Consider the following 25234-nt stretch of genomic DNA (forward strand, 5'->3'; position numbering starts at 1 on the left):
GTGCTGATCCGAGAAGGAAAAGTCAAGCTGGCAGACTTCTGGCTCAGCGTCCAAGGCTTCCCCCAGGCACTGAGCACGTGTTACTATCGCCCAGAACACAGGGGCCCCGAGGTCTACCTTGGCCAGTGGTACAACGGCCCCAATGTGGACGTGTGGAGCCTGGGCATCATGCCCTACCAAATGGTGACCGGCACACTGCCTTTCAGGGGGCCCAGCCTCAGGGCGATCGTGGAGCGCATCCTGGGCGGGAACATCCACCTGACCTCCTACCTCACGGTCCAGGGCGGGGACCTGCTGGCCAAAATGCTGGCATGGGACCCCTGGAGGCGCCACCCCCGGGAGAGCATCCAGCAGCACGCCTGGGTAGCAGAAACGAGCAAGGGACTCCTGCCCTTCAGCGAGCCGTCTCTCTGCCCCCAGGACCCGGCAATAACCAAAGGTATGGAGCGCCTGGGCTACCAGAGGCAGGAAATTCGGGAGGCCATTGACGCTAACATGTACGATGAGGTCATGGCCACCTACCTGATCCTCTGGTCCAGGAAGCAGGAGGGGAAGGAGGACCATGAGGAAGAGAGGGAGGAGCGGCGGAGGCACATCACCCTCTGGGAGCCTGGTGACCCCGATTCCAAGGACTGCCCCCGCACCCCCCACAACCTGAGGTTTCGGGGAATACCCCAAGCCAGTTATCCTGCGAAAGTACCCATTTGAAAAGAACGGAAAGGATGCCCCCACCCCACCTCCCGCAGCCTGAGGTTTTGGGGAATACCCAAAGGCCAGGTATCCTGCGAAAGCAGGAAGTCTGAAAGAGGGGAAAGGATGCCACCCCGGGCAACAGGGTCATCTCCGCAAGGTCCCTGAGCTGGAGGACGCCCAGAAGCACACCACTGCTGCAGGTCCCTGCTAGAGGACACCCCGAAGGGCAGACCCTCCGTGCTAGGCCCAGAGCTGGAGGATGCCTGGGGGGACACCAGCACCTCTGTGGCCGGACCCCAGCAGGAGGATGCCGGGGAGCACAGCAGCACCTCGGTGTCAGTCCTCCAGCTGGAGGACACTGGGGAGCACAGCAGCACCACTGAGACAGGCCCCCATCTGGAGAGGGACCAGGAAAGCAGGGCCAACACAATCAGTCCAGCTCCCCAGCCCTCCAGCACCACCCTAAGACCTCCCCCAAGACGTGGCTGGCCTTCCAGTGCAGTGGCCCCTTCAGCAATCATCAGGGCCAGAGATAGAGTATTAGAAATTATCCTGGAATTTTGTTGCTGCTGTGCAGCATTGGAACTGGAGAGCAATAAAGATTGAAAATAGTGTCATACCCGGCCGAAGACCCCAACCCCCAAAGCACAACCACTCAGTGGCCACGGGGAACAGGAGTACACCAGGAAAGGTTGAGGCTCTGGAGAGGCTCAGGGGCTGGGCCCAGTCAGAGGGGCCAGGAGCAGCATGAGACTCACAGGACTGCAGCACAGAAGTCTGGGCAGCACAGATGTCCCTGGAGCACAGATGTCCCTGGAGCAGAGCAGGTGAAGGGCCAGGCAGGCAACGAAACTGGTGAAGCAGAGGGGAAACTGGAGGGGAGCAGAGCGAGTGAGGGGTGGGGTGTGGAGGGGTTGGGGAGAGCTGAGCAGGTACAGGGCCAGGAGAGGGGTGTGGGGCGCTATGGGCAGAGCCTCCAGAGGCCCCAGGGCCAGAGGCGGGGAACCCTGGACCTCTCTCCCCCATCTTAGGTTCTGCCCCCTTGGTGGGAGAGACCTGCTGCTCACCCCTGGGCACATGGATGGTGCAGAGGATACAGGAGCTCTTGCAAAGGCTTGGGCCCAGGTGGTAATACGTGCAGATTGCAAGGAGCAGATAGAGAGGCTCTCTAGCTCCCCTTAAGAAAGACTCGGGGACCAGTGTATTAGAATCCAAATGGGACTCTCCAAGGTGGGCAGAGGTTATTTGCAGAGCAGCCCTACTCCACCACAACCTGCACAGCTGGAAAATCCGCACATTTTCCTGCTCCACGAAGCCTAGGCTATGATCAATCTCAGTCCCGCAGCGAGCACACCTAGGTGTCCAACGTCCCCTGGACCGAAGCTGCAGCTCGTCATGGAGTACGTGCAGAAGGGATTTTGCAGCTTGGGATTCTTACACAGTGTCAGTCCAGCTAGAATTTCTCCTTTTAAAAATCCTCTCCAGATGGCCACCCACCCCTCGTCTTCCCTGGATTCAAACCCCGCAGTGTGACCTTAGCCAAATTGGAAACATTAATATCACCTCACAGATGCAGGCTTTGGACAACATTCACTGCCAATTAAATCACTGGATACAGGAATGAAAAGCTACAGTGGCTATCTACCTTTTTTCATCATTGTTTAGATGGTGTTCAATTCCCTTATAAAACTAAGGTTTTGCTAAGTCTGGTAAATGCAAGTGAGGTGAGGTATGTGTGTTTGAAAAAAGAAATGTATGGAAGAGGGATATTCTGAAGGGCCTTAAGATCATGTAAAGCCGGATGGGTAAAATGAAATGGCATTAGAAAGAAAGCAAGCAAAAGAAAGTGTTGAAGGTCTGAGAGAGATTTTGGTGAGAAATCATGTGTACTCAGGTGTCTCCCCCCACAACACATTCATGGGCTTGCTCATCTAATCAGCAAAGCCCCCTCTGACTGACCCTTCGTCAGCCGAAGCTGGGGCCAGGACATCCAAACTTGGACTAGCTCTCCCTTACTGCCATGGATCCTTCCCATAGTAGGCCCAGTGATCATGATCATGCTTTTCTTTGTTTCTACACCCTGTTTTCTCTGCTTTATCCAGGCAAAGCTCTCTGAGATGATCCTTCGCTCTCCCAGACCCGGGAAAGCCATTCCTGTTATTGACAGATGAGCAACAGGGCGATGCTCTAGGGGTTCTGGGCCAACCTGGGCCAGTCCAGCGACCAGTTGCTTATTTCTCTAAACAAATGGATCCCCTGTAAGAGGATGGCTCCCTGCCTGCGCGCACTTGCGGCAGCTGCTCGTCTCACTAGACAGGCCTTAAAACCCACACTGGGCCAACCTGTACATGTTAGTTCTCCACATCGGCTCCAGGACCTACTGATTCACCAGGCTCTCTTCCCTCCATTACCCTCTTGTCTGTAAGATTTCTACTCTCTTTGTCAAAGACCCTCTCATCTCCCTCTCCCAATCCTCGACTCTCCATCCTGGCAGGCCTCACAGGTGTTCCACTCCCTAATGCAGATAACACCCTCTTCTTACTATGGTGGACACCATCACCAGTTGGACAATGGACCTGCCTTTATCTCAAAGATTACTCCACAGGTCTCCTTACTGGGCATCACCTGGGAACTACACATTCCCTCCCGACCGCAACCCTCTGGTAAGGTAGAACGGGTGAATGGTCTGACCAGAGACCACCTAGCCAAACTCTCCACTGAGCCCGCAAATCCTGGGTGGAGCTGCTCCCACTGGCTTTAATGCACCTCCGAGCCACTCCATGTGGCCCCTTGTTCCTGAGCCCCCTTGAACGGATGTATGGCAGACCTCCTCTTACTAACCATGAGCTCCCTGTCCAACCTACACCGTTGGCTGGATATTTTCCATAATTCTCTTTGCTCAGACAGCTGCTCCAAGAACACACAGACTGTTGTCTGCCACAACCTATGCTTCCGTCCCCTGATGCACCTGTCAACTTGGTGTGCCCTTGGAGACCAGGTTCTTCTGAAAGCCATCTCTGCAAAACCACTTCAACCAAAGTGGATGGGTCCACACACGATCATCCTGACTACACCAATGGCTGTCAAGGTCTTGGGCAACATGTCCTGGCATCAGCTGTCCAGGGTCAAACCGGTCCCTGTGGACAAGCAGTATGTATGCGAGTGCTGGGCCCAACTCGGGCATGCATCAATGCTTCCCTGGTCCACATCCCACTCAGCCTATAGAGTAGAGGCCCTCTGATTCTCCTTCCTCTATTTCTTTTTTTTTTTTTAAAGATTTATTTATGCAAGCACTGGGTATAGTCAGAAGCACAGGAGGGGGAGAGAACTCACCAGAGACAAAGCGAAGAGCAGAACAGGCAGACTTGACGAAGCACACTGCTGAGGGGAGCAGTGGGCGGCAGGAGTGGTCTGCTTGCCATGTGGGACTCTCGCCTTGAGGCCAGGGATTGAACCGGTGCTGTAGAAGCTGCGGGCATCTTCACAACCCAGCGCTCAACCATCAACCGCTGCGCCACCGGGGAGGCCCCTCTCCTTCCTCTGTTTTTAATCCCATCTCTTCAAGCCACTTCCCATTCTTCTGTCTATGCCCGGCAATTCCAGATCAGCACAGCCTCAGACAAAGTATTACCACTCATAGGGCTTCTTATCCTAATCTCATTTTTTCTTTTTGCCCCATGCTTACTCCATTTCATCCAACACCGGATCCAAGAACTGTCCCATACCACCTTTAACCAACTCCTTCTCCACCCATATCCTCACATCCCTGCAAAGACTGTCTCATAACCAGGCCTGAGCGCCCACCCTGGTTTTCGCCCCTGTCCAGCAGGAAGTAGCCAAAGAAAGAACCATTGCCCCTTTTCAACAAAAGGCTGGTATGAAAGGTCGATGCAGGGGCCAGGAATGGGGAAGCCCACATACAAACAACAAGATGGCCCTGACACCAGAACCCCTGATTCCATCAAACCAAAACTGAAGCCATAAGCAGGAGAAAACAACTCGGCTCCATGAAAAAACAACTTTGTTCCACCTAAGCCTGTTTCCCCCCCTGCCAACCCAGTTTTCCTGCCTAACCTCTCCTCACCCTATAAAATGACATCTCCCTCCACAACGGGCATGACTTCAGGGACCCCCCCACCTTGGGTCCTCGAAACTTGCCCATGGGCACAATGAATTTTCCCTTCCTTTGAGAAAGTTTAGCTTGGCTCCCCTTTACTTTACTGCGCCAAACTGTTACAGGGCAACCCTGGTATAAAAAGGGTTTTCTGACTGTTTCCCGATTCTGGTGGAGTGTTTCGGATTCTGGTGGAGCTGCCCAGACAGGGCCGGTTCTGAGATGGGCAGAGTTGGGGGTCCTGGAGGGCGGCATCCTGGTGGTGAGATGCTCTGTGAGGAGTCAGAGAAGCAGGGCTCAGAGAGGAGACTTGGGGGAATGCCCTGGGTGTGAGGTTTCCAGCTTTTCTCCCCAGGACCCCTCTCTCCAGGCTCTGGATAACAAAACCTGGGGAAACAGGAAAGTAGATCATTTTTTCCTTTTACAACCTATTTAGTATTGAGGACATTAAAAAAATATAACATTTAATGAATACTGTTAAATTTACAGAAAAGTTGCAATGATAGTACAGTTCTTATTTATCCCACACCATTTCCACTTTGTTAACATCTTAAGTGGATTTTTTTTGTATTTTTTTTTTACAGCTAATGAAGCAATATTGACACAATTACCAAACTCTGTGCTTAATTTCATTAGTTCTTCCTAATGTACATTTTATGTTCCATAATCCAAATTGCCTCATTCAGTTACAGCCAGTTCTCTTCGATGTGCCTCTTGCTGACTGTTTCTCTGACTTTGCTTGTTTTTATAACATTGACATTGGTGAGGAGTGATATTTTGGAGAGGTGTTGGGTTCACAGTTGGGGTTCTTGTGTCATGTCTGAGAAAAGTTTCACCAGATTCCCCCTTTCACATACACAGTGAGTTTTCCCACAAGACAGAGACTTTTAGTCTCTGCCAAAGAGAAGTTTTATTATTTCTTTTTTTTTTTAAAAAAAAGGGAAAGAGTCGGAACCCTGCTACCCTCCTCCACCCACTGAGTAGGCTCTCTCTGACCAACGGAAAGGAGGGGGAAAAAAAAAAACCCAGCAAGAACAAACCACAGATCAAGTGGGACACTGAGTAGAGAGGAACTATTTCAGGCACCGCATCCCACAAATGGGAACTGTGGAGAATGGTGAAGAAATCACCACAGACGTGATCGAGCAGCTCCGGGCGCCATCAGAGGAAGACAAGGACTCCTCGGTGACCTACAAATAGCCTAAGGCCAGCCAAGAACCACTGGGAAAAAGGAAAGGTCAGCAAGGACAGGTCTCTGGTGCCACCTCATGACCAGAAAAAAATCACCAACTAACTGATTCCCTGTTGGAACTAAGTAAATACAGAGGGAGGGAACTGTAAGGGACAGTGCCCAGCAACACAGCATCAACACTCTGGTGGAGTTTTGGTCTACCAGTGCTAGCCTCAGTCTGGTGAACAGTTTCCAACACCCCTAAAGGAGCACTCCAAAGAGATGCTCGCCAACACCAGTGGCACAATGTCCCAATGCATAGAACTAAATAGAAAGCAAACAACAGGGAGAAGAAAACATAATAACCAAGCAAGCCTGCAGGAGAAGGACACACCACAAAAAAGAAATACAGTCACCAGAGCTCAACAATGACATGGAAGAACTTCTCGGCCTATCAGATAGAGAATTAATGCTCATCATGATCAAAAAACAAAGAAAACAAAAAGGAAAAAATGATTTGAGACAAATAATCACTGAAGAATAAAATTGAGACCTTAAGAAAGGAAAGAAAAGAAACACAGGAGATTAAAAGATTACTAGAGGAGATAAAGAACTCTGGGAAAAGCAATGAAAACAGAATTGATGAAATGGAAAAATGGATCAGTACTATCGAAGGTACAGAAATAAAAAGAGTCAAAAGAAAAGAGATAGAAGAGAAAATAAAGAAGTATGAAGATACTCTTAGACAATTATCAGACTCCATGAAGAGAGAAAACATAAGAGTTATAGGCATTCCAGAAGGTGAGGAGACAAAGGAACAGAGAAATTATTCAAGGAGACAATTGAAGAAAACTTCCCAAGTATGAAAAAGGAGATGAACATAGACATACAAGAAGCGAGAAGAACTCCCAATTACCACAATGAAAAGAAAACTACAGCAAGACACCAAATAGTAAAGCTTGCAAGAGTCCAAGACAAGGAAAAAATAATAAAACAGGCAAGGGGAAGAAAAAGATAACTTTAAAGGGAAAACCAATCAGGTTAACTTCAGACTTCCCCAAAGAAACATTACGGACAAGAAGAGAATAGAGTAACATATTCAGCAAACTTCAACACAGCAAATGCCAACCAAGAATACTTTACCCAGCAAAGCTCCTTCCTCTACAAAGAAAAAATGTGGGCCTTCTCAGACAAACAGAAACTCCAGAAATTCATTACAACTAAACCCCCACTCCAAAAAAATTCTACAAGTCCTAAAGCCAAAACCAACAGAGGAATGAACAAGAAGAACAAAACAAAGCCAGGAATAAAATCACAAAAAAGACAAACAAAATGGAAAATAGAGGTGCCAACATATCAATATTAACTCTAAATGTAAATGGATTAAACTCATCAATAAAAAGAGAGAGTAGCAGGCTGGATTAAAAAAAAAATCCAACCTTCTGCTGTCTCCAGGAAACACATTTTACCACAAAAGATAAACATAGACTGAAAGTAAAAGATTGGAAAACAATCCTACAAGCAAATGGAACAAAAAAGAAGGCAGGAACAGCCATACTTATATCAGTTGAAATAGACTTCAAATTAAAAAAGGTAAAAAGATACATAGACAGACACTACATTATGATCAAGGGGACAATACATCAGGAAGATATAACACTCATCAACATATACTCACCAAATGAAGGGGCACCAAAATATATTAGACAATTATTATCAGTTCTGAAAACAGACATGAAAGAAAATACATATATAGTGGGATACTTCAACACCTCACTCTCACCAATGGACAGATCAATGAGACAAAAACAAAGACTATAACCCTAAATAAAGACATAGAACTCATGGACTTGACTGACACTTATAGGACACTGCACCCAAAGAAATCTGAGTACACATTTTTCTCAAGTGTGCATGTAACATTCTCCAGAATTGATCATACTGGGCCACAAGACAAACATCTACAGATACATGAAGATCAAAATCATTCCAACTATCTTCTCTGATCATAAAGGCGTCAATCTAGAAATAAATCATGAAAAGAAAACAAGGAACACTCCCACTTCATGGAGTTTGAAATCCATACTATTGGCTAATAGTATGGACTAATGAGGGGATCAAAGAAGAAATTAAAAAATACTTTGAGTGGAACGACAAGGAGGACATCACTTTTCAGAATGTATGGGATGCAGCAAAAGCAGTAATAAGAGGAAAATATATAGCAATCCAGGCTCACATCAAGAAACAAGAAAATTCAAAGAAACAACTTAATCTCACATCTTAAAGAGCTAGAAAAAGAACAACAAAAAAACCCTAAAGCCAGTAGAAGAAAGGAAATAATAAAAATCAAAGCAGAAATAAACAAATTGGAAATTAAAATGAAATCTAAAGTTGGTTCTTTGAAAAAATAAAATAGACAAACCTCTAGCCAGGCTCCCAAAATAAAAATGGTCAAAACACATATAAATATGATTATAAATGAAAGAGGAGAAATCACAACAGACTCAGTAGAAATCAAAAGAATAATCAGAGATTACAGTGAACACTTATATGCAAACAAATTCAACAACCTAGAAGAGATGGACAAATTCCTTGAATGATATAATCATCCAGAGCTGGACAAAGAAGAAATAGAACAAATAAACAGACCAATTACAAGCAGTGAAATTGAGGCAGTGATCAAAGCACTCCCCCAAAACAAAAGCCCAGGCCCAGACGGTTTCACAAATGAATTCCACCAAAAAATCAGCAGTGAATTAGTACCTATCTTACACAAACTCTTTCAAGAAATTGAAAAAGAAGGAATACTACCAAACACGTTCTACAAAGCCAACATTACAATAATACCAAAACCAAACAAAGACAGCACAAAAAAAGAAAATTCTTGCCAACAGAATCCACAATGCATCAAAGAAATTATACACCACAATCAAGTGGGATTCATCCCAGGGACACAAGGATGGTTCAACATATGAAAATTGTTAAGTGTAATCCAACATATCAAGAAAAAGAAAAATAAAAACCGTATGATCATATCAATAGATGCTGAGAAAGCATTTGACAAAGTCCAACATCCATTTATGATGAAGGCCCCTGAAATTCTTGGGATAGAAGGAACATACCTTAACATGATAAAAGCCATATACAACAAACCCACTGTCAATATTATTCTCAATGGCGAAAAGCTGAAGGCCTTTCCTTTAAGATCAGAAACAAGACAAGGATGTCCTCTCTCACCACTGCTCTTCAATATAATACTGGAGGTCCTAGCCAGGGCAATAAGACAAGAGAAAGAGATACAAGGAAATCCAAATAGGGAAAGAAGAAGTAAAACTATCACTATTTGCAGACAATATGATAGTATACATAGAGAACCCTAAAAACTCCACAGAAAAACTACTTAATATAATCAACCAGTTCAGTAAAGTAGCAGGATACAAAATCAACACAAACATCAGTATCCTTCCTATACACAATCAATCTGAAGAAGAAATCAAGAACACCATCCCTTTTATAACTGAAACAAAAAAAAAATCAAATACTTGGGAATAAACCTAACAAAAGAGGTGAAAGCCCTATACAAAGAAAATTATAAAACGCTGTTAAAAGAAATTGAAGAAGATACAAAGAAATGGAAAGACAGTCTCTGCTCAGGGATTGGAAGAATTAACATTATTAAAATGGCCATCATCCCAAAAGCAATATAAAGATTCCATGCTATTCCAACAAAAATCTCAATGACATTCTTCAAAGAAATAGAACAAATACTGATGAAATTTATATGGAACCACAAAAAACCTCGAATAGCCAAAGCCCTACTGATGAAAACAAAGGAGAAAGGAGGTATCACCCTTCCAAACTTCAAGCTATACCACAAAGCCATAATAATTAAAACAATTTGGTATTGGAACAAAAACAGACACACAGACCAATGGAACCGAATAGAGAGCCCAGAAATAAAGCCACACTTTCATGAACAACTAATCTTTGACAAAGGAGCAAAGAATATGCAATGGAACATGGACAGTTTGTTCAATAAATGGTGCTGGGAAAACTGGACCTCCACATGTAAAAAAATGAAACTATACCACTAGCTCTCACTCTGCACAAAAATCAACTCAAAATGGATAAAAGAACTGGACATAAGATCTGAAATCATAAAATATATAGAAGAAAATATAGGTAAAACACTGCAAGACATACATCTCAGAAATATCTTTGAAGACTCATCACTCAAAGCAGTGATAGTGAAAACAAAGATAAACCTGGGATTACATCAAAGTGAAAAGCTTCTGTACAGCCAAAGAGACATTAACCAAAATAGGGAGACACCCCAGTGATTGGGAAAACATCTTTTCACTCCATTCAACTGATAAGGGACTGATCACAAATTTATACAAAGAACTCACACAGCTCAACAAAAACAAAATAAACAATCCAGTCAAGAAACAGAAGAACTTAAAAGACATTTCTGCAAAGAGGAAATGCAAATGGCCAACAGGCACACGAAAAAAACGTTCAACATCCCTTATAATCAAGGAAATGCAAATCAAAACCACAATGACATACCACCTTACACCAGTAAGAATGGCACATATCAAAAAAACAAGCAACAACATCTGTTGGTGAGGATGTAGTAAAAAGGGAACTACTATGCTGGTGGGAGTGCAAACTGGTCCAACCACTATGGAAAGCTGTCTGGAGTTTCCTCAGTCTACTAAAAATGGAGCTACCATACAACCCGGAAATTCCACTACCAGGGAATCTACCCAAAGGAAACAAAAACATTGATTCAAAAGAACACCTGTACACCTATGTTTATTGCAGCACTATTTACAATGGGTAAAACCAGAAACAACCCAAATGCCCAAAAACAGATGACTGGATCAAGATGTGGTATATATACAAAATAGAATATTATTCAGCAATCAAAAAAAGATAAACTCATGCCATTTGCAACAATGTGGATGGAGCTAGAAGGAATTATGCTCAGTGAAATAAGACAGAAGGAAAAAGAAAAATATAGGATGGTTTTACTTATAACAGGAATATAGGGGAGCCTAATAAGACATCAGTGTAAAAAAAATAATAGCAATACAAAAGACAACAAAACAAAAACAGACAATTATAAATCAGAGACATACTGCAGGAGAGGAGGAGGAAGAGGCATCAGAGGGAAGGAGGGAGGTGCACAGGGGACTGTGGTGATGGTGCACAGGTGCCTTGGGGAAGGAAATTCTGTGGAGACTCAAACTGAAGGGATGGGGGGAAGCAATCAACTGGACACTTATCCATCTCCCATGGGTCCTTGGCAGCAGACACTTTGCTAGGAGGCAAGGTGGGATGTGGCAACTGAGGGAGCAGTTGGCTCTGAAAGGTCTGGAGGCTGGAGGGGTGGCCTTTGAGACTGATCTGTAGAGGTGGGCAGTGTTCATCCCCGTGGAGAGCGGGGGACATGGGAGTCCCAGGCAGAGGGTGGGTGCGGGAGATGATCAGGATCCGGAGCCCAGAGAGCACTTGGCAAGAAGGTAAGGTGCCTGGGGTGCCCTGGGCTAGAAGATGACCTCGTCCCGATGTGGGAGGGGACACCGAGCTCTGGGTCTCCAACTGCATTGGGTGGCATCTCATTGTTTCTTCTGTCTGTCCAGTCCCATCAGAACATGGAGGTGACCGGCTCGCTCCAAATGGAGCAGCACACCAACAGCGAGCTGGCCACGAAACTCGGTCAGCTGCAGGAGAAGCTGACAGAGCTAAAGGAGCTGGTAAGTCCTGTGCCAGCTGGGAAGGGCTCGGAGGCCTCTGGGAGGGAGGTCCTTAGGCCAGGACATAGGTAGCTCCAACTCAGGGCTGGGGGGCACCGGTGACCCTGCAGTCCTGCCAGGTCCGTGACCACCTGTGCCCAGGGTCTGACAGGGAGTGGTGGGTTCCCCGGGACTGCAGATCACCTGCCCTACTGGAAGTTGAGCCACTAGTGGGGAGACGAGGCAATGTGGAGACATCCTGGTTCCAGACTTGGCTCCGGGGTTGTGTTCACTGAACAGGGCTGGGCCTCAGCATCCTTCACTTCAGAGAGCACTAGAAAGCAGTTCTGCTGCAGCTGAAGGAAGGGGCCTGGGCAGGTGGCAAAGTCCCACAGTGCCTGTCCCCCCCCATTTGATCTGGGGGTGCCTCAGTTGTTTCCACTCTGTTGCTCCACCACAAGTCCGTTGAGGCAGTTACTCCTAAGAGCTGCCCTTTTCTGCATGCTTCCTGGGTTATGTTCAGGACCAATCATGTGGAAGCTATGAGCTGATTGGTGCTAAGTGGTCCAGTCAGCCAAGGATGAAAATGGTCCAGGGCCTCCCTGGTGGCCTACGGGTTAAGTCTTGGCACCCATCATCACTACTGCCTGAGTTTGATCCCTTTCTGGGATCTGACCCACAGGGCACAGCAGACCTCTCCTGCCTTGCCAGCTGCTCCCCTCAGCAGTGTGTTTCAGTCAATCTGCCTGTTCTGCTCACTCTACACCTCTGGCCAATACCCCAGTTCTTCTGCACAAAAAAAGAAAAATGGTCCAACCAGACATGATGTTGGGACACCCTGAAGAGTGATATAAGCCAGAGTTAGAGGGGGCTTAGGGGCTCTGTTCCAACCTCCAAAGAAAGAAGGGGAAGACTCTGTTCCTGGCCTCTGAAGAAAGGAGGGCCAAAAGCTAAAAGAAGAAAAGCAGCATCCAGTAGCCAACCTCTGTGGGAGGAAGAGAGGATGAAGACCTCTGTCAGAGACTGGGCCTCCAGTCCTGTGTCTGACATCACCTGAAAGGAGCACCAAAGGATCCGGTTGTTGAGCTATTTGTTGTTGGTGTTGTCTAGCAACTCACAAAGAACTTTTTTAACACTTTGTGTCTCTGACATCAGCTGGGATCCCAACTAAAAAGGGTAGTCACTGGGCATGAATGGGATGCCAGGATAGGCCGCAGTGGCACCCACCTGCCCAGGCTCTAAGACAAGAGAGCTGCCAAAAAGACCCAAAGTCAAAACCAAAGCCTGGAGCAATACAGACCCCATACGATAGGGGCCTACAGGTTAGAGCCGATGGAAGGATAGTGCCCGGTAGGGGACTCATCACTGTGGTTCTCAACTGTGTGCACAATTGCAAGAGACTTCAGCCTCTGGAAACAACCACCTTGGGGTTTATTTTACAAACGCGAAACAGAGCTTACTGTAGCCACAAGTGGTGTCTACCTCAGCCAGGTACTGTCCACCAGAAGTACAAGTAGGAGTGCTGAGCAGCACTGGTCAGTAGTGATGGTCACTACTGGTCTCCCCAAGGTAGCGTCTAGCAGAGGCAGCTGGGTTCCAGTGACAGTTTGGAGGCCAACTGCCACCTGCCCTCACCCCCCGCATCTTCCCTGCAGGTGGAGGAGAAATATCAAGAGGCTCAGGAGCTGCAGCAGCAGCGGGACCAGTACTTTAGTCACCTTCAGCAGTACATGGCCGCCTACCAGCAGCTCATGGCCGCCTACCAGCAGCTGGCCAATGAGAAGGACATCCTGCAGAAGCAGGTGCTGCTTAACACCCAGCTTGTCAACTGGATGCAGCATGAAGAAGAGCAGGGCAAGATGGAGGTCGAGTTGGCCCGCCAAGAGCTGCTGGAAACACAGGTGGGGCAGTTGGAGTGCCAGACACCCTGTGGCCGCCGAGCAGGAAGACCTGCAAGCAGCATCCCTTCTCACTCTTTCCTGCCGGCCCCACTGAACCTCCTGGCTCGGACTGGAGAAAGTGAGTGGGACTTCAGCAGAGGAGGGGTTTGCAAGAGTGGAAGCCACCCTTAGGACAACTTGGATCCTTCTCCTTTGGGGACTTGCTGGCGCAGGGTTGCACAGAGAGGAGGGAGCAGAGCTTGCTGGCTTTCAGGGATGCTTCAGAACCCAGGTGTTCTTTGAGCCCCTCTGGCTGCCCCCCAACAGTAAATGGACTGAGCAGTGAGGAGGAGGAAGAGGAGAACAAGGGTCCCCTGCCAAAGCTAAGCATCCCTGACGACCTAGACAGCCGCGAGGCCACGGTGAGCTCGGCCCCAGAGCCCCTTCCCTGCCCCACCTTCCCCCCCCCACCCTTCTCTTTGGTTTCCCTCCCTTTGATTAAGCTTCCCCCCACCTCTGCTGGGGACCAGTGGGCAGACACCAACACCATCCTTGAATCTCAGGTGTGCCCACAGAGGCCCTGAGAGGTGTGCCTCCCAGCCCCCTGCCCGACCCTCAGGGACACCCTGCTCCTCTGGCCCACAGATGGCATTTTGTAACTCAGCCTTGGCCAGTGCTGAGGAAGAGCGGCACAGCTATGCGGGCGGCTCAAGGAGCAAAAGCTGCTCTGCCAGTTCCTGGCTCAGCAGACAGCCCCATGGGACCAGGAGCCCAAGAAGATGAAGATCTCTCCCCCGCCACCCTGGGGGGAGAGTGTGCCTGGGGAGACCCACCAAGCCCTTCAGGGAGCCATGGAGAAACTGCAGGTGAGTGTGTGTAAGGCAGGAAGGAATGGCCCCAGGGCAGGTTTTCTGATCCAGCAGACCAGGTACAGGAGAAGTGAGTCCTGGAAGCCTCAGTGACTTTTGCAGACTTTTACTGGGATTTACCGGGTACATGGCAGGCAGGGTGCTGGGGGGTCAGGAGGCAGACAGGCCTCCCAGCCCCCAGCAAGTCTTCACTCTTTCTGGGCTCTCCGGCGTTCTCTGGTGGTCTCTGCTGCTCTGCTGTCTCGGTTCTGCTTCTGCTTCTCTGCTGCTGCTGGAGTCCCCGTGACGCCGCCCTTAAAAGCCCAGTCTTGGGCCTCCCCGGTGGCACAGCGGTTGAGCACTGGGTTGCGAAGCTGCCCGCAGCCTCCACAGTGCCAGTTTGATCCCCAGCTGCTCCCCGGCCACCGGAGGAGGGTTCCGCATGGTGCACAGACCTCTCCTGCCGCCCACTGCTCCCCTCAGCAGTGTACTTCAGTCCTTCTGCTGCTCTGCTCCCCGCTCTGGCTCTGGTGAATTCTCTCACCCTCCCACGCTTCTGACTATACCCAGTGTTTGTATGAATAAATAAATAAATCTTTAAAAGAGAGAGAGACTGACTTCACAAAGTTCATTTAAAAAAATAAATAAATAAAAGCCCAGTCTTATCCCAGGTGAATCCCATCTACCTATACCCACACCCTACTCCAAGTGTCTGCATCAGGCATGCCTTCGGGACCACAGGGTTCCGTCATCCATCCTAATGGCAGGAGGGCAGAAAAGCCTGATACTTTTACCTGCCAGACAGTCTATATGAGTTACACACATGTTTCTCTTGGCGAATATGAACAATGCAGCCATGGCCCACAAAAGCAAATGAAATATATCACAATGTAATATAACAGAACACAAATAAGTCCAGGCAGGGCACCGACCTAGTGGCAAAAGACTATTGGCACCAGTACATGATCCACCACTTCAGCTGCCGAAGGCACTGCTATGCGAGGGAGGGAACCACTCAGGCATCTGCCTTCACACGCCAGGAGCCCTCAGGCCTCCCGGCCCCCTCCAGCTGGGGTTTCGGCCACAAGCCACACACCGCATCCACCCCCAGGATGCACTCACTCTTGGGTTGGCGATTCTGTACTCTTTGGGGGTAATCACCCAACCCTCAGGGTTTCTGTCTGCAGTCACTCCAACACTCGGCTTTCATAGCCACCAATGCGACACGCAGGCCCCTGCACTCAGGCCAGCCCACTGCACAAGCACATGGGTCGGGGATCCGTGGATGCAAGCTCCACATGCGGCCTCTCTTGGGTCCCCTCTTTGGCTGTGGGCTCCACCGCAAGCCACGTTCCCCGCCCGTCCCCCAAGGACGGGCTCCTCAGCTCCTCACCCTCACTCAGCAATGAACAGGGCAACACCCACAGGTGATTTTAAGAGACTCACTGGCCTTCTTTAGCTTACGCAGTGCTTAACAGCCACTCAGGGCTTCCTGAACTTAGCACCAGCTTTTGCCTTCTCACTTGGCTTTTTCTCCTCTGCCTGGATGCTGGGCAATACACTGGCTGCTTTTGGCCACCAAGGCCCACTGGCCACCCCCAGATTCCCATCTCTGGGAGTGTACAATCCCATCCTCCCCCAGGTCCCCCAAAACATATCAAACTTGCCAAGGTCCTCCGCCTTCTGGCGGGATTGTTAGTCCATTAGTCCAAGTTTATCGGCTTTTCCAATTGTCCACACTAGGGAGCTCTGAATCGTGGTCCTTTCTTCCCCGACGATTCTTGCTGCCTTGGGGATCATTGGCTGGTCCTCTCTAGGCGAGGTCTCATCCCGCAGCTTCCGGACCTTTTCCATCTCCTGTGCTGCCATGACACGTCCAGCGCTGTCACAGGAACACACAGTCTGCTGCTCCTCAGTCCCTCCCAGTCTTCGGAGGGCTCCATACCGTCTGCATGGATCACCTTGCCGACTTACGCCAATTGTAAGGCAGAAAGGAATGGACACGGGGCAGGTTTTCTGATCCAGCAGACCGGGTCCAGGAGAAGAGAGTCCTGGAAGCCTCAGTGACTGTCCGGAGCCGCATGGAGCATGCGCCGTGTTGCGCATGCTCGCAAGTTAAGTTTCGGTTTCTGTTTCGCCTTCGGAGAAACCACTGCGCTTCCGAAAAATCACGTGGGACTGGGAGGTACGAGGAGAGGAGCGAGGGGGGATAAGAAGGGAACCACGGGAGAGACTGGAGAGACTGCGTGGAGGAGAAGGAGAGAGACTGCGTAGAGGATGAGGCGAGGAGACCTCGAGAGGGAGACTGTGGGAAGGATACTGTGTAGAGACTTTGAGAGAGGAGACTGAGAAACGTACTGAGAGGGGAGCATAGAGAAAGCCAGGGAAGGTAGTAGGACAGGGAAAGGAAAAAACATGTAAAAGTAGGAAAAGGAAAAAGGAAAAATAAAGAAGCAAATGCTAGCGTCAATTTGTCAAGCCCCTCATTTCAATCCTCAGCCCTTCTCTTTTCGTGCCTCCGAATCCCGCAGGTCGGGACAAGTGGCTTTTGCAGGTTTTTATTGGGATTTACCAGGTACATGGCAAGTAGGGGTGCTGGGGGGCTGGGAGGCTGACAGGCCTCCCAGCCCCCAGCAAGTCTTCACTCTTTCTGGGCTCTCCGGTGTTCTCTGGTGGTCTCTGCTGCTCTGCTGTCTCGGTTCTGCTTCTGCTTCTCTGCTGCTGCTGGCATCCCCGTGACACCGCCCTTAAAAAGCCCAGTCTTAGCCCAGGTGAATCCCATCTACCTATGCCCACACCCTATTCCAGGTGCCTGCGTCAGGCTTGCATTCAGACCACAGGGTTCCGTCTTCTATCCAAATAGTGGGAGGGCAGAAAACCTGATAGTTTTTTCTTACCCTACAGTGTGGTTCACCGGAGGGCTGGGCGGGCTGGGTGCTGGGCAGGCCAGCACTGCTGAGTCCCTGAGCCCACTATCTGGCTGCAGGGTCACTTTACCGAGCTCATGCAGGAGAAAGTGGACTTACAGGACTGGATGGAGGAGCTGAAGCATCGATGTATCTAGATGTCTGGAGAGACTGACACCATCGGTGAGTGGGGAGGTCTGTGCCCTGCAGCTGGGGTGTTATGAAGAGGCTAGGGAGACCCCAGCAGCTGAGCTGTTTACGCACCCTCCCCCTAGGACAATACATCGCTCTCTACCAGACCCAGAAAGCAGTGATGAGGAAGGAGCACCGAGAGAAGGAGGAGTCCATAAGGCAGCTGGCCCAGAAAAAAGAGGAGATGAAGGTAGTTCAGAGCTCTGGCTCCATGGTGGAGCAGGTGGGGGCGGGATGGGTTTCTGAGTGTCTCTGCTTCCAGGTGAAGCTGTTAGAGCTGCAAGAGCTGGTTTTGTGGCTGGTGCAGGTGCACAACGAATGGCAGGTGAAGCTCCAAGCACCTTCCCAGAACCCTGCTGCTGAGCCCACTAGCGCATGCGTAGCCCCCAAGGAGCTTGGCGCTGCCAGCGGCCAAGGTGAGGAAAGCCCCACACGGGCATCTAGGCAGGAGGAGCACACTCCGCCAGGCACACAGCATCCTGTCTCTGTCTCTCTAAAGCACGGAGTGAGGTGAGCCTCATCTACGACTTGCAGCCGACCCAGGGCGAGCCTCAGCTGGGCCTGACTCCCTTCAAGAACACCTCTGTGCAGCAGATCATTCAGCTGCTTCAAGAAATGCAGAACCCCCAGGAAGGAGTCACCATTGGAAACAGCCCATGCATTCCGTTCTTCTACCAGGCTGATGACAACAAGGTGAAGATAATGGTGGTCTAGGCCACCAGCATGGGCCGGGGGCTCGGCCCCCACCTGGCCCTCACCAACCCATCCCTGTTCCCCAGGCTTTCCCCCCCTGTCCTTTGGCTCTCCTTCCCAGTCATCATTTTATGCCTTGGCTTAAAAAAGGGGTACAACACCAACACTAATGATAAAGGACTGATCACAAAAATCTGCAAAGAGCTGATGAGACTCAACAACAACAAAGAAAATAATCCAGTCCAAAAATGGGCAGAAGAGCTAAGAAGAAACTTCTCTGAAGAGGAAATGCAAATGGCCAACAGGCATATGAAAAAATGTTCAACATCACTTGTCATCAGGGAAATGCAAATCAAAACTACCATGAGATACCATCTCACACCAGTGAGAATGGCACATATTAAAAAAACTAGCAACAACAAATGTTGGCGAGGGTGTGGAGAAAAAGGAACTCTCCTGCACTGTTGGTGGGAGTGCAAACTGGTCCAACCACTATGGAGAGCTGTGTGGAGATTTCTGGACCTACTAAACATAGAGCTTCCATATGATCCAGCAATTCCACTCCTAGGTATTTACCCAAAGGACACAGAAACATCCATTCCAAAGAACACCCGCAGCCCTATGTTTATAGCAGCACTGTTTACAATAGCTAAGCTTTGGAAACAGCCCAAATGCCCAAAAGTAGATGACTGGATCAAGAAGATGTGGTACAGATACACCATGGAATATTACTCAGCATTCCAAAAAGATAAACACATGCAATTTGCAGCAACATGGATGGCGCTGGAAGGGATCATGCTCAGCGAAATAAGCCAAAAAGAAAAAGAAAAATACCGGATGGTCTCACTCATAGCAGGAATCTAGAAAACTTAAATAAGGGACCAGGAAAATGAATAACTGTAAGAAAGTGAAAATCAAAATCAACAAAAAACTATGAACCAGAGACACTTTTTAGGGGGTGGGGGGCGGAGGGGAGGGATTGGTGTCAGAATGGGGGGGTTGCAATTGTATGGGGAATATAAAAATAAAAAATTATTATTTAAAGGAAAAAAAAGGGGGTATGACAACTCCCCTATCTAATAGGGGGAAACAGGTGCAGACCCTAGCCTCTTAGGTCAGGGCTGTGTCTTAATCTCTGGGCTATTCATACTTCCAGAGACAAGGAGCTAGAAACATCCAACTAGTTATTTAGGGGGCTCCCTTCTACAACATAGGGGCTCCTTGATGACCAAATGAATCCTTAAAAGGCCTTCCTGCAGAGGGCCTAGGTTATATCAGGCAATTTGGGGCCACGTGCCCCCCCATGCTACCCCAACCATGTGGAGTGGGGCAGCATTTTGAAGGCCCGAAATGGGGCCTAAGTCCAGACAGAGATACCGCTGGTGCAGGTGGGCACCTACACCTGTCTAGAGTGTAGCCAAGAGATAGCAGTGGTTTATCTGAGACCACCCAGATCCACAAAGGGGTGGCCTCCCCTACTCCCTTTTGAAATTTCCCCACAGCCCTTTACACCCAATTTTTTTTTTAATTTTTTGTTGGACTCAATAATTGTTTTGATTTTTATTTATTTTTTTCTTTTTACTTTTTGTTGCACCCAATTATTTTGGAGGTGATCCCTATCTGCAGAGGGGAGGCCTCTCCTACTACCTAGCAAAAGTCCCCATGGGAATGTGTGCCCGATTATTTTGTGGGCACCCACCTGTTAAGGGGGGGAGCTCTGCTCACTACACAAGTCTTACAGCTTGAGGTTACCCTGTCCCCCTCACAAAAGTCCCGCGGGCATGAGGGCACCACAATCCTCAAAGGGGTGTCCTCCCCTGTCCCGGCTCACAAAAGGCCCGCGGGCATGAGGCCACCCCAATGTGTAAAGGGGTGGCCTCCTCCTTCCCCCCTCACAAAAGGCCCATGGGCATGAGGCCACCCCAATCCACAGAGGAGTGGCCTCTCCCGTCCCGCCCCTCACAAAAGACCCGCGGGCATGAGGCCAACCCAATTCTCAAAAGGGTGGCATACCCTGTCCCCCCTCCCAAAAGACCCGTGGGCATGAGGCCACCCCAATGCACAAAGGGGTGGCTTCCCCCGTGTGCCCCCTCACAAAAGTCCCGCGGTCATGAGGCTACCCCGATCCGCAAAAGGGTGGCCTCCCCTTCCCTCCTCTCAAATGTCCCGCAGGTATGAGGCCACCGCAGTCCACAAAGGGGTGGCCTCCACTTGCTGTCTTTACGAAAGTCCCGTGGGCCTCTGTGCCTGATTATCTTGGAGGCCACCCTGGATTTGCACAGAGGTGGCCTTCACTGCTTCTTTAATAAAAGGTCCCCATAGAAGAGATGCATGGCTTACTCAGGCAATTTGGGGGTACACACTTACTCCTCCAACCCTGTGGAAAACTGGGCTTGGCCAGAAGCCGGGCCAGGGTGGCTGGTGGAGGCCAGGCGGAACATGCGCAGGCGCCCCGCGGTGTACATACTGTGCTGTGCCGTGTGTACATGGGGCTGAGACGGCACCTGTATCACAGCGGAGGCTGCGGTGGCCCCTGGGAGAGGAGGTTTCTATGAATCAGTTGACATCGAGGAAACTTATTTATAGATCGCCCAGGACAGAGGAAGGAGGCAAGGACAGGGTGTGGTTCCTGGTGTTTCACTTTTGTTTCTGAATAAACCGAACTCACCACGTGGTCGGGCCCTGGGATCTGGGCTCAGGTGCTGCTCTGGGTGTGGGTCCTGCCAGCAGAGGGCAGGCTTTGGGGTGTGAGTTGCGCACTGCGGCGGCCTGTCAGGGCATCCAACCCGCTCAGCTCTCAGGCCCTACAGGTGCCACCCACTGCGTGCCACCCCAGGAGGGCCAGGTCCTGCTCTGATGACCAAGACTGGGAAACCTGGTCTACTTCTGTGGAAGGAAAGCAGGGTGCCAGCACCCCAGACTACTGGCTTCCAGCCTAGGCATTTCTCCTCTCACCCTGTTCCTCTGGGGCCCCCACCCAGGCCCCATGAGTCTTCCAGGCTTGCACTCTACTCCTGGTGGCCACAGTAGGGTCCAGATGAAGACCAGCTAACATCCAGGTGCTTTCCAGGGCAGCCCAGGAAGGACTGGGACATCCCAGGCACCCCTGCGTCCCCCATGCTTAAGACTTCCCCTCCCCCTGAACGCCACAGAACACAACCAGCACACAACACGTTGCTCCCCATTGTTCAGAAATGGGTTTCATTCTCAGCCAAGAGACAGCAGGACTGGTCGCGGCCAGAAGCACACAGCTGCCGGGACAGCACCCCCATGCTCGGGGAAGGGGCAGGAAGGTGGCAGGGGGGCTGAATGGGCACAGGCCGGGAATGGCAGGGAGGCTCATCGGAGGTGGCACGTGTTGGCGGGGGCGGCTGGGGTGACAGCGTTTGCTTGTAGCTGGGCCGCAAAACTCAGAAGGACAGCACAGCCGGCGGTTCCCAGCACCAGAGATGCGCGCGTGTACGTGTGTGTGCGTGTGTATTTATAGACATGTATAGAGCAGGGCAGGAGCAATACCACCGAGGGGGCACAAGAGTCACTGAGGTCACGCCTGGGGTGTCAGCTCACCACCACTAAAGTCACAGATGAAGGGGGAGGATTGGGGGCTGGGGGCCAAGTCACAGAACAGCCACCCAGGCAGGCCTGGGAAGAGAGGTGTCCCAGGAAGAGGAGGGGTCTGGTTAGAGGCCGAAGGGGACCCCGGGGATCTCAGGACAGGATGGACTTGCCTGACCCGATCAGCTGGCAGCTGGAGAGAAGCAGAGAGAAATCGGGGGAGGGGAGAGAAGGGGGAGAGCTGGGAAGGCAGGTGTAGCCTGGGCTTCAGCGCTGAGGGGAGGTGGGGAGGGAAGACGAAGCAGGGGAGGGTGTGGGCAGGGGTTCTGGATGAGAGGGGAGGGGTCAGGGAGGGGGATGCAGGAGCTGGAGCCTCTCCCTGCACGCTCGCCGGCCTCTCACACACACCAGACAGTGCACCCGTGGGCCAGACATGTGATCGGCCCCCTCCGGCTCCCTCCTCTCTGCTCTCCTGTCTTTCAACCCACCGGCCCGGCGTCACTCTTAGTGTCAGGAGTAGAAGCGACACCACCATTCCTGATGGAGAAAGACAGGCAGAATACCACCGTTTGCCCCGGGAGGGCAGAGCTGAGAGGATGGCTGGAGGGAGCACTGGGGGCCCCCTGGGGTGGGCAGAAAGCCCAGGGGTCCTCCATACGGACCCTGGGGAGGCAGGGAGGACAGGAGGCCGGATGCCAGTGGCCACAGGCTTATAAGTCTAAGAGGGGAGCCTCAGCTGGCCGGGGGACCTCAGGTTGAGTAGGTGAGGCTGGGCCCTTCCTGGTGTGGAAAAGCAGAAGAGCAAGCATCAGTGTAGGGATGGGGGGGCAGGCAGGTCCATGGGGCGAGTTTTACTGCCCAGCTAGGGCAGAACTTAGAGAAGCTGACTTGCCCGGGTGAGCAGACACTGAGGTCCCCTGGCTGAAAAGGGGAGGTGACCCTAAGGAGCGACAGGCCCAGGTCCAAGGGCCTGCCGGCAGGCTACGGTGCTTCACCTGGGGCACAGGGGCTGGTTGGCCCTGTGCTGGCGGGCACAGCAATACTGGGCACGTAGGGCAAGGCACTCTGTGACTTGCCTGGTTGCAAGTTGGCTGTGGGCCGAGGGTGTGGCTTAGACCTTCAGGCTTTCCAAAGCCATCAGACAACCTGAGCCTTCCTGAAGGCGACTCAGTTGCCACAATAAGGAGGAGGGTTCAGACCTCCTATTCCCTGTGGTGGACCCAGTTCCAAAGCTCCCAAGGCAGCTGCCCTGCCCCAGCAGCACGCTTATATAGGGGGATGGGGGCTGCACCCCCAGGATGAATTTCGAAGGTTCCCTGACGGCCTGCTCCCTGACAGCGGCACAAGCGGCCTATCAGCTCAACACCCTGTGTGACCTTCTGCTCTGCGGGCTCTTGAGCCTAGAGACTTCCACAGCCAGAGAACATCCACCTAGGTGGAAGGCCCGGCTAAGACAAGTCACAGTGACTGTCTTCAGTCAAAGGTACTTTGGGAACCTGGGGTTGGCTTGCCTATATGAACTTAAGTGTGTGTGTGACCAATATAGGAATAAAAATTCTCTCTGAGAGCCAACTTCTGACTGAAGTTTATCTATCACGCTCGCAACAGATGCCTTCTCTCAAACCTTGGTCCCTTGGGCCTTAGGCCAGATATACGACCTAAGTGTCTCATCTTTTACTGCAGCGCTGTGTGGCCTCAATACCAATTGGACAATGGCTCCCACGGGCCGAGCATGGCGCTTGTGACTTCTCATCCTTGCAGACCTAAACAGTTCTGTCACCACAATGGAAAATGGTCAGAGATCCTTTAGGGTCAGGCTGGCTTTCTCTTGTGCTCCCGTGCCCCCCTCCAGCCCCTCCCTCCTGAAAACCTGCCACACTCTTCAAATCTTGAGACTCCCCTCACTCTTCCCCTCTCTGGACCCTCTTCAACGTTCTCTGATCCTCTAGATTCTCAGTCTTTACTTCCTTCAGGTCCCCAATCCGGCTTCCCCTCTTTTTTTCACCTCCTAGCTGCCACACCCGCTCTGGGTTGTCCTCTTCTGGGTCCCCTCAGGGAAGTGGCGGGGACTGAAGGAGGAGTTAGAGTCCATGTTCCTTCCTCTCCGTCTGGTCTCTCCCAGACTGAAAAGCTTCTTGGCTCTTTCACTAACAATCCCACCACCTACACCAAAGAGTTTCCTTATCTAACCCAAGCCTGTGACCTTACTTGTCATGATTACACGTGATCTTCTCTTCCACCCTGACCTCTGACAAAAGGGAGCAGGTTTTTAGGTCTGCCCAAGACCAAGCAGATCAGGTCCCTGTGACTGACACAACCATGGCCCCAGGCTCCGCAGCAGTTCCCAGCCCAGAGCCGGGGTGGGACTACCAGACTGACTCAGGCAGGGCCCCCAAGGCAGGGCTCACCAAGACCGTTTTATTACCTGTCTCCTAGCTGGTCTCCAAGCGGCTGCGCATAAAAGTGTAAATTTTGCTAAGCTCAGGGAGATCACCCAGTCTGCCTCAGAAAACCATGCTGCCTTCCTTAGCCGCCCAAAGGAGGCGCTCCAGAGCCATACCAGGGTTGACCCTGACTCAAATGGAGGCTCAACAGTTCTGGCTACCCATTTTATATCTCAGTCATCCCCTGACATTAGATAGAAGCTTAAGAAGTTTGAGAGGCCTCCCCTGGTGGCACAGGTGGTTGAGCGCCACGCTGTGAGCCTCTCCCAGGCCTCTGCAGTGCCGGTACCATGCCGGCCCGCCAGTGAGGGTCCCACATGGCACAGCAGACCTCTCCTGTTGCGCCCACTGCTCCCCTCAGCAGTGTATTTCCTCAGTCTGCCTGTTCTGTTCCCCACTCTGTCTCTGGTGAATCCTCTCACCCTCCCACGTATCTGGCCTGGACCCTGGTTCTTGTGTAAATGAATAAATAAATCTTTTTTTTTTTTAAAAAAAAAAAGAAGGCTGAGAACTGTCCTCAAACCCCTATCCGGGATCTGCTGAGTATGGCCTTGACAGTATTTAACAACCGGAAGGAACAGGACAGGGCAGAGAGAGAACTCCGTAGTCGCCAGAAGGATGGGCTTCAAACTCAGTCCCTGGTAGCTGCCTTGAGACTGCCAAGCCCTGCTCCTCCAACCACCGCAGCACCTGCCACCCCACAGAGTACGACAACGGCCCCCATAGCCCCCAACCGACCACCGCTGGGAGCCTGCTTCAAATGTGGTCAAGAAGGCCACTGGTCCAGACAATGCCCCAACCCCTGCCAGGACCGTGTCCCATCTGCAACGTCCAGGGTCACTGGAAAAGTGACTGTCCCTCCACGCCTGGCTGTGGTGGGCCAGTCCTTCCAGCCCCAAGCAACTCTTGCCACCGGCAGTCTTGGGTTTGGCAGCTGAGGACTGAAGAGGCCCGGACTCGTCGACCCCAATAAACTTCAAGGAGCCCAGGATAACAG

The 25234-nt window shown here is 50.7% G+C and overlaps 1 protein-coding gene across 1 annotated transcript; it reads left to right on the forward strand.

Annotated features, from left to right (window-relative positions):
• The first annotated feature begins 11483 nt into the window (after positions 1 to 11483).
• Positions 11484 to 18645, forward strand: LOC119242844 (golgin subfamily A member 2-like). The gene is given in 9 exon segments (XM_054694245.1): positions 11484 to 11740; positions 13375 to 13738; positions 13927 to 14021; positions 14245 to 14284; positions 14287 to 14465; positions 17434 to 17536; positions 17629 to 17735; positions 17808 to 17961; positions 18045 to 18645. Coding segments are annotated over 9 exon segments (1446 nt in total). The 5' UTR covers positions 11484 to 11551; the 3' UTR covers positions 18260 to 18645.
• The last annotated feature ends 6589 nt before the right edge of the window (positions 18646 to 25234 follow it).

This window comes from Talpa occidentalis, unplaced genomic scaffold, assembly GCF_014898055.3.
Source record: "Talpa occidentalis isolate TD23 unplaced genomic scaffold, MPIMG_talOcc4v2.1 talOcc4.13, whole genome shotgun sequence".
Lineage (NCBI taxonomy): Eukaryota > Metazoa > Chordata > Mammalia > Eulipotyphla > Talpidae > Talpa > Talpa occidentalis.